Source organism: Denticeps clupeoides, unplaced genomic scaffold (genome assembly GCF_900700375.1).
Source record: "Denticeps clupeoides unplaced genomic scaffold, fDenClu1.1, whole genome shotgun sequence".
Taxonomy (NCBI): Eukaryota; Metazoa; Chordata; class Actinopteri; order Clupeiformes; family Denticipitidae; genus Denticeps; species Denticeps clupeoides.
In genome coordinates, this window is record NW_021630036.1 from 426,868 (window position 1) to 436,129 (window position 9,262).

The following is a 9,262-nucleotide window of genomic DNA, read 5'->3' on the forward strand; positions in this document are numbered from 1 at the left end:
CTCAGCTTCTGTCTGAAGAACTGTCCTCCAAATGACCTGGAGTGCGCGCTGAGTCCCTACGCCCTGGAGTACAAGCTGCTGTCCCTCCCCTTTGGTATCGCGGCCAATCAGGACCTCATACGGCTGGTGGCGTACACACAGGAGGGCGTGGTCCATCCACGCACCTCGTTCATGGCGGTGGACGAGGACGCCACGCAGCCGTTCGCCCTGCGCGACGAGAACCTGAAGGGGGTGCTGTTCACCACACGGGCGCTGCGGCAGCCGCAGACGTATCGCATGAAAGTGCGCGCCCTCTCGTACAGCGCCGACGGCAACATCGACTACCAGACCACCTTCATCGTCTACATCGCCGTGTCCGCCTATCCGTACTAACGCCACTCCACACCAGAGAGCGAGAAGGATGTGTGTGTGAGTGTGTGAGAGAGACACTCTGTCCCCCAGAGGAGGGAGACTTTCTGCAGCACGGACACAGAGACTGCTGGGTGGCAGAAGTCTCCATCTTCACGAGACTGTGGGCGTGTTTCTGTCTCTTAATGCCAAATGTCCTACTCAGGTGAGCACTGAAAAACCAACCCCAGGCCTCCAATCTGCTTAGTGGACTTTTATAGGCAATAAACCACTAACTCAAGAGGTCTGGACACATTAGAGTCCATAATTAAGTAAGATGTATTGTATTTTGATAATCTGTATATAAGTGTTTTTAATTTCTGTATTCATTTTACTTTTAAAGAAGAAAATAAAAGTACCACGCCTGTATCTATCGCTGGCTGGTGTATTTGGGGCAAGTGTTTCTCTTCACACTCGGAATGACGAGACATTTTTAGGCAGTTCATCAATTGTACATCAGCAGACTTGGCAAACTGTGAAGTTTTCTAGACGATAGCTCCTCTGTGGGCTGTGAACCACCACACCACGCAACAAACTACAGGAGATGTGAAGGAATATCACAATTACAATGATCACAATTACGTTCATCACGTTTATTACGTTATAGCGGTTTTCACGTTTATTACGCTTATCGCGTTTTCCATGTTTATTACGTTTATTATGTTTATTACGTTTATCACGTTTATTACGTTATCGCATTTTTCATTTTTAAAACGTTTATCACGTTTATTATGTTTACGTTTTTCACATTTATCATGATTATTACGTTTATCACGTTTATTACGTTATAGCGGTTTTCACGTTTATTACGCTTATCGCGTTTTCCATGTTTATTACGTTTATTATGTTTATTACGTTTATCACGTTTATTACGTTATCGCATTTTTCATTTTTAAAACATTTATCACGTTTATTACGTTATCGCATTTTTCATTTTTAAAACGTTTATCACGTTTATTATGTTTACGTTTTTCACATTTATCATGATTATTACGTTCATCACGTTTATTACGTTATAGCGGTTTTCACGTTTATTACGCTTATCGCGTTTTCCATGTTTATTACGTTTATTATGTTTATTACGTTTATTATGTTTACGTTTTTCACATTTATCATGATTATTACGTTCATCACGTTTATTACGTTATAGCGGTTTTCACGTTTATTACGCTTATCGCGTTTTCCATGTTTATTACGTTTATTATGTTTATTACGTTTATCACGTTTATTACGTTATCGCATTTTTCATTTTTAAAACATTTATCACGTTTATTACGTTATCGCATTTTTCATTTTTAAAACGTTTATCACGTTTATTATGTTTACGTTTTTCACATTTATCATGATTATTACGTTCATCACGTTTATTACGTTATAGCGGTTTTCACGTTTATTACGCTTATCGCGTTTTCCATGTTTATTACGTTTATTATGTTTATTACGTTTATTATGTTTACGTTTTTCACATTTATCATGATTATTACGTTCATCACGTTTATTACGTTATAGCGGTTTTCACGTTTATTACGCTTATCGCGTTTTCCATGTTTATTACGTTTATTATGTTTATTACGTTTATTATGTTTATTACGTTTATCACGTTTATTACGTTATTGCATTTTTCCTTTTTAAAACGTTTATCACGTTTATTATGTTTACGTTTTTCACATTTATCATGATTATTACGTTTATCACGTTTATCGCGTTGTTCACGTTTATTACGTTCATCATGTTTAGCACGTTTTTCACATTTATGATGTTTATTACTTTACTTTACTTTACTTTACTTTACTTTGCATACGCTTTTATCCAAAACAACTTACAAGAGGAAGACATCAGCAATTCTCGTTCAGTTTCTACAGATTTTGAATTTACAAAACTAAGAGCCCTGATAAGGCCGAACTTTTCAGGAATAGAACATGCTCGCAAGATGTTAAGTGCTAGATGAAGAAAAAAAAAAAAGTTTTTTGTGCAGTGTGTGTGCATGTGCGTATCACGTTTATCACGTGTGTGCATTACGTTTAGCACTTTTATTATGTTTATTAAGTTTATCATGTTTTTCAGGTTTATTACGTTTATTATGTTTATCACGTTTTTCATGTTTTTTTACGTTTATTATGTTTATCACGTTTATTACGTTCATCATGTTTATTACGTTCATTAAGTTTATCACATTTCAGTTTTCAGCACTTCAGTTTTCAGACGTTGGCTTTAGCTTTTAACCTAACAGTGTGAGTATCCACTGAATCTTTCTCAAATGGGGCCAGTGGTGGCCAAGCGGTTAAAGAAGTGGACCCGTAAGGTTGCTGGTTCGAATTCCGATCTGCCAAGGTGCCACTGAGGTCCCCTTGATGAAGGTCCCGTCCCCACACACTGGTCCCCTTGAGCCTGTCATGGTGCCCACTGCTCCCCAAGTTTGATGGTTAAATAAAGAGGACACATGTGACCGTGACACTGTGTGCTGCGCTGCAGCGTCTCACAATGACAATCACGTCACTTTCAAATGATCGGGTTACCTGTTTAAAGTAGTTAAAGTAAAAGCAGCACCGATTACTGTTCAACAGTCATAACGGGATTCTCACATTTACACTTTTATCACCGAAAATGTGAATTCAAGTTCAAAACTCATGAGAGAGAGAGAGAGAGAGAGAGAGAGAGAAGAGTGAGTGAGGGAGGTGAAGAGAGTGAAAGAGAGAGAGAGAGAGAGAGGTGGCAACAGAGTGGGAGCGTGAGAAAGGTTGAGAGAGTGAAAGAGAGAGAGAGAGGGGTGGGGAGAGAGGTGGGGACAGAGAGAGGTAGAGAGAGTGAAAGAGAGAGAGAGAGAGAGGGGTGGAGAGAGAGGTGGGGACTGAGAGAGGTAGAGAGAGTGAAAGAGAGAGAGAAAGGGGTGGAGAGAGAGGTGGGGACACGAGGTTGAGATATTTGTTACTTGTCCCTCTCTGTCTCCGTCATTTTCTGCCTGAGCGCCACACCTGCTGTCCTGCGCTCTACACCATGTTTAATTTCTACTTCCTATGCGTGTTGCTGACCGCGGGTCTGACCGGCACCCTGCAGCTGGACAGCGGGGAGGACATCTTCACCCAGGTATCTATTAAATATCAAATACGAATGCACATCATCAGAACACACGTGCATTTATTCAACTTTACTGAGACGAACTACCTGAAATGATAACGTGGTAGAAACCTGCTCCATCCTCTCTCCTCTGTAGCTGCTGGCTGATTATGACAAAGTGAAAGCGCGGTCTGAAGGCTCTGACTGTGGATGTAAATGTGTTGTCAGACCCCTGAGCAGGAGCTCCTGCCAGCGGATCGCCGAGGGCGCGGCCACCGCCGCCGACTTCTACACGGTGGAGACGGTCACGTCCGGGCCCGCCTGCAAATGCGCCTGCGTCGCGCCCCCGTCCGCCCTGAACCCCTGCGAGGGGGACTTCAGGCTGCGACAGGCCAGCAAAGAAGATATCAAGGTACCGGCTGGTGGTCCAACAAGGCCGGAGTATTCCTGGACTTACAGTTGCTGGAGATCTTCAGAATTATTCCTTGTTCGTTCCAGCTTTCAACCATCATCGAGCTGCTGGAGGGATCCGTCCATGGAATGGACCTGCTGAAGCTGCACGCCGTCACCACCAAGCTCCTGGACCGCGTGGAGAACATCGAGAAAGTGAGTAAAAAGCCAGCTGGTGGTCGGGGGTGGATAACTGTTCCCCAGCTAGATCCCCAGATGGGAACTTTCTAGAATTCCGAAGAGCCGGTACTGAACAGAGGACAGAGGATGTACAAAAATGTGTGTATTTGGTCCGATGGTGATGGTAGGCATGTGGTGGGCAGTAGTGGCCTGGCAATTAAAGGAGTGCCCCATAATCAGTTGCCAGTTCGAATCCCGATCCGCCCACCGGTTCGAATCCCGTCCCCATACACGGCTCCCCGGGCGCCTGTCATGGTGACCACCGTCACCAAGGGTGATGGTTAAATACAGAGGACACGTTTCACTGTGTCACCGTGTGCTGCGCTGCAGTGTTTCACAATCATGTCACTTTAACTTTTCACTTTCAGATACTATTGGCATTATAAATACTTTTTGTTGCCATTTTCATTGTGCAAACTTGATTTACCTATTACTGTGTGTGCAGTGTGTGGGGGCGGTACCTTGATCAAGGGGACCTCAGTGGCACCTTGATCCTTCTGAACCTTCCGATTATGGGGCCATTTTCTGCCCCTAATTCCTCATTCGATGATAACTAAAAACATAACATTTCACTTCATCGTATGGCCTGTATCAAATATGAAGAAAACTAGAGTTGAAAGAAGGACGCATCTCACAGATTAACTTTCCCTTTGTGAGCTGCTGGGGTGGAAAGGGGGACATATTTTATTTTGTGTCTGGGTCCTACAGTCGACTCAGCAGAAGAAGAAGAACCACATCAGCAGTGATGCTGAACGAAGCGAAACGCACTGCTTCTGTGAGGTGGCGGTGCGTATGGCAGCACTTTGTGTCCCTGGTGGTGTCCCACCCCGTATGATGGCTGGCGTGTAGGTCTGGCCACAGCTCACACTTCCACTCATAAATCTGTAAATGGATTTTAGTGAACAAACATGGATTTGTCGGTACTTCTACGTTACGCCCAGTTCCTGAAAAAACCTTTGGAGTCTGTATTCTTTTATTTAACCGAACCCTGAGTGTCTCCGGGGGGGGACTGTCCCTGTGACTACTGACTGTAAGTGGCTCTGGATAAGGAGGTCTGGTAAATGCCGTAAATGTAAATGTTTGTCTTGAAATGTATTGTGTTGATGACTGAATGCTTTTATCATTTTATCATTTAATCAGACAGCTTGTTGGTGAGTTAAGCGGTTTATGGAGAGTTTCATATTGCCCTGGTTTTATAATGCACGGAGAACCTCGCAGCGCTGCCACCGTGTCATCGGTTGCAGAATTGTATTTTTGGCCTTTTCTTTGTGTCGATTTTGGCATAATTGTTAATTCTTCTTCTAAACACAATGCGTTACTTTATTTAGCTCAAACTATGGGGCAGCAGTGGCCTAGTGGTTAAGGAAGCAGCTCTGTAATCAGAAGATGCCACACGCTGCTCCCCGGGCGCCTGTCATGGTGCCCACTGTCACCAAGGGTGACGGTTAAATACAGAGGACACGTTTCACCGTGTCACCGTGTGCTGCGCTGCAGTGTTTCACAATGACAATCACGTCACTTTCACTTCAGTGTTGGACCTGTTCACATGTGGATTTTTGCTGCTGTTTACTCAGATTACTGAGAAACATTTCTGTTTTACCACTTTTTGTCAGTCTATATGCCAGCGACATTCGCTGGCCTAGCGGTTAAGGAAGCGGCCCCGTAATCAGAAGGTTGCTGGTTCGAATCCCGATCCGCCAAGGTGCCACTGAGGTGCCACTGAGCAAAGCACTGTCCCCACACACTGCTCCCCGGGCGCCTGTCATGGCTGCCCACTGCTCACTCAGGGTGATGGTTAAATGCAGAGGACAAATTTCACTGTGTGCACCGTGTGCTGTGTATCACGTGTGACAATCACTTCACTTTCATTCTTGTAAAAAGCACCCCAGGTGGTAAATATTCAGATTATCTCAGCTGTCTGAAAAAGGCTTCTGGTTGGCAGACATTTATGCCCCTTTGGATTGTGCTACACATTTATAAAACCCCAGATTTATGTATCGATCATGAATTGTTGAAGTCTGCATGTCTTCTATTAGGTGGTATTGTTGAACCAGGCCAAGGAGAAGGCAGACCAGGCAAAATCTCCTCCCACAAACCTGCCAGATGAAGATCCCAGCCCTCCAACTCTCCCAGCAGCTCCTCCCCTCCAGTGGCAAGAGAAGAAGAAGAGGCTACGTGAGCAGGCTGCCGCTTATCAAAAACTAGAGGTGGGGACGCAAATAAGAACCGTTGCACAGAACATGATGCAGGAGAACCCCACTGCAGTCCTAGAGACTGGAGGTTATCTGGGCTAATCGGTTCCATCGGTGGAGGACGCCTGGGACAACATGGTATCTGCTCAGATCATTACACCTTCAAAAGAGGTGTAATGGAAGCAAGGTTCAAGCCCATCTTCGTGGCTATTTCGAATGTCTTCTACGTGTCATACGGCCCAGTCTCTGTTTTTAGGTAATCTGGGGTTGTGGAACCCTGATTACATGTGATCTGGAGCTGGCTGACTTTGGGGTCCGTAAACGGTTTATAGAACAGTTTAGACAGCTATAAACAAGTAGGTTGAGGCCGACTTTGGTAAGATGGTGAGTGTGTGGAGCGAGTTTACAGCCAGATGATGTCCACGTTGCAACACGATGGGTGAAACTGACCATCTGCTACATTCTGCTTCTTAAAAGTCACATTTAGCTCCACTTTCTAGAGCTTTCCAGCTTAGAACAGGGGCACACAGTTAATGGTGTCCTGTTCTCTAATAGAACAAGTACGAGGAGAGGTATGTGGGGAGACAGGAGCCCTCACTGCTGATGAGGAATGGGGCCATCAGCGATGACAGATATGAAGATACACACTCAGATCTTCCACAGCCCAAAATGAGGGTCAGGGGGATCACCTACTACAAATCAGATGCTCCGGAGGAGACAGACACAGATGGGAACCGTAAGTAAGAGTGATCAGCGTGGAACTTGAGCAATTTTAGCCATCCTGGTCCACAGGGTTTCTAGGTTTTACATCCAACTATTCTTCATAACTGCTAATTGATCTCAATGTGTAAGCTATGACCTTTCTTCTTCCTTGCATAGTTCAAGATGACACGTTTAGTGGGGATGAAACAGTAGATCTATTCATTGATGAGCAGTTCCTTCATCACAAAGCTGCACCCTACAGTCCTTTTACCAGCATGCGGCCAATTCCACCCAATCCCAAAGCTCAATCGCTGATAGAAGATGGAGATCCAGGAAGCACCAGCCAGTCTTCAAAGCTTCAGCAGTTAGATGAAGCTAATCATACAAAGTTGATCACAGGTCCACAGAAGACACGGACTTATACAAACCAGGGGACTACACCCAAACCAAAACACACAACAGCTCAGCTTGGCAGGAACAGAAGTGCAGAGGAGTCTGTGGCTCCAGGTACCACCATCACCCAATCATCACTCCTTCTGAACCAGAAGAGGAGCCTTCAAAACACCATAGCAACTGTAGAGCCAAGCACAGCACCAAGTGGCCCTCAGAGGACAATGGCCGCCATCAGAAGTGCATTCAGGGTGTCACATGACACCCCTTCAGTTGAAGATATGTCCACTAAGGCAGTGACTGTCGGTGCAGAAGCCACAACCATCGAAACCACAGTGACTGGAGAATCTCTTCTTGTGGAATCAACACGACGCACAGCCAAGGAGACTCCAGCAGACTTGGCCACAACCCAGCAGTCACCTTCTGTCCTACCAAAGACCCCATTCATCACCAAGAGGACCAGAAAAATGGCCAATGCCAGGCCCAGGTACCGCATCAGTTGGGATGAGGAGGATGGACAGCAAGAGGAGGCAGTGGAGGAGGACATCGAGAAGCCAGCTTTGGAGGAGAAAGTCCACAGGAGGCCAGGTAGGGAAAAGTTCTTCTATTAAAGAAGAAAAAACTGCGATTTTTAAAAATGAGTGTATTAATTCGCAGGTGAATGTAAGGACACTCTGGCCTCAATCTCAGAGCCAGTCACTCATAACACATATGGGCGCAGCGAGGGCGCCTGGATGAAGGACCCCCACGCCCAAGACGGCAAGATCTACGTGGCGAACTACTACTATGGCAGCAAGTTGTTGGAGTTCCGAAACATGGACCTTTTCAAGCAAGGTGCGTCAGGAATTTGAAATATTTCACACGCCCTCAACGCTGACTCTGCAGCAGGAAGTAATCGCGATTAATCGGTTGAAAATACTGATTTCAGGCCGCTTCACCAACTCCTACGAGCTGCCGTATCACTGGATTGGCACAGGTCACGTGGTCTACAAAGGCGCCTTCTACTACCACCGCGCCTTCTCGCGAGACATCATGAAGTACGACCTGCGGCGGCGCTGCGTGGTGGCGTGGAGCATGCTGCACGACGCGGTGCTGGACGAGGACGAGGCGTCCTGGCGGTGGCGCCACCACTCGGACCTGGAACTCGCCGTGGACGAGAGCGGCCTGTGGGTGGTCTACCCGGCGCTGGACGACGAGGGCTTCCTGCAGGAAGTGGTCATCCTGAGCCGCCTCGACCCCGCCGACCTCAGCACGCGGCGCGAAACCACCTGGCGGACGGGCCTTCGCCCACGCCGCTACGGCAACTGCTTCATCGTCTGCGGCGTGCTGTACGCCACCGAGAGCTACGAGCGGGCCGGCGCGGACCTGGCCTACGCCTTCGACACGCACACCAACACGCAGATGACCCCCAACCTGCCGCTCGGCAGCAACAACACGTACACCGCGCAGGTGGACTACAACCCCGCGGAGCGGGCGCTGTACGCCTGGCACAGCGGTCACCAGGTCACCTACAGCATCGCGCTCGCCTACGTGCATCCGTAGCAGACCCGCCTCCCGCCGCGTCTACGCCAGCTTATCGCCGTTTTCTGCCTTATCGGCGGTTCCGTCTTTGGTTTTACCGCCTGCGGGGAAGGAAAATAGAACCGGACACCGCCGCAGGGGCCGCCTTTTAAAGAGGGGCCCCAGAAACGTTGCTGCGTTGGCGCCTCTGGCCTTCCATTGTACACGGTAATAACGGTAATAACGGTAATAAAGTCCGACTTACGACCCGGAACCGGACTTCATGATCTGCGGGAGCGTCAGCAGACAGGAAGCGAGTCCAATAATCAAAGCTTCTACAGACGCGGCCGCGCTTCATTCTGCAAGTCGGTTTATACGGTCGCCAACTCAGCTGGACGGTAAATAAA

At 47.0% G+C, this 9,262-nt stretch overlaps 2 protein-coding genes across 4 annotated transcripts in view; both read left to right on the plus strand.

The window, feature by feature from the left end:
• hmcn1 (hemicentin 1) overlaps nt 1-760 on the plus strand; it is a 67,361-nt gene extending 66,601 nt beyond the window's left edge. For all 3 annotated transcript variants that reach the window (XM_028967871.1, XM_028967868.1, XM_028967870.1), the window contains one exon: nt 6-760. In XM_028967871.1, coding sequence (XP_028823704.1) covers nt 6-372 — 367 coding nt within the window. In that variant the 3' untranslated portion in view covers nt 373-760. The remainder of the gene's footprint in view (nt 1-5) is intronic.
• LOC114781170 (olfactomedin-like protein 2B) lies at nt 401-9,122 on the plus strand. Its single transcript, XM_028967900.1, has 10 exons — nt 401-408; nt 442-553; nt 3,442-3,471; nt 3,599-3,853; nt 3,940-4,047; nt 6,108-6,278; nt 6,819-6,999; nt 7,143-7,943; nt 8,013-8,189; nt 8,284-9,122. Exons 1-10 carry the CDS (start codon nt 401-403, stop codon nt 8,895-8,897), a joined length of 2,457 nt encoding a protein of 818 aa, XP_028823733.1. The 3' UTR covers nt 8,898-9,122.
• Nucleotides 9,123-9,262: the final 140 nt, after the last annotated feature.

Bases quoted from the DNA above. Each gene is read 5' to 3' on its own strand.
- LOC114781170 (XM_028967900.1), top strand. The intron at 4,048-6,107 runs GTGAGTAAAAAG...GTCTTCTATTAG, and splicing joins GCGTGGAGAACATCGAGAAA to GTGGTATTGTTGAACCAGGC. The intron at 6,279-6,818 runs GTGGGGACGCAA...GTTCTCTAATAG, and splicing joins CCGCTTATCAAAAACTAGAG to AACAAGTACGAGGAGAGGTA.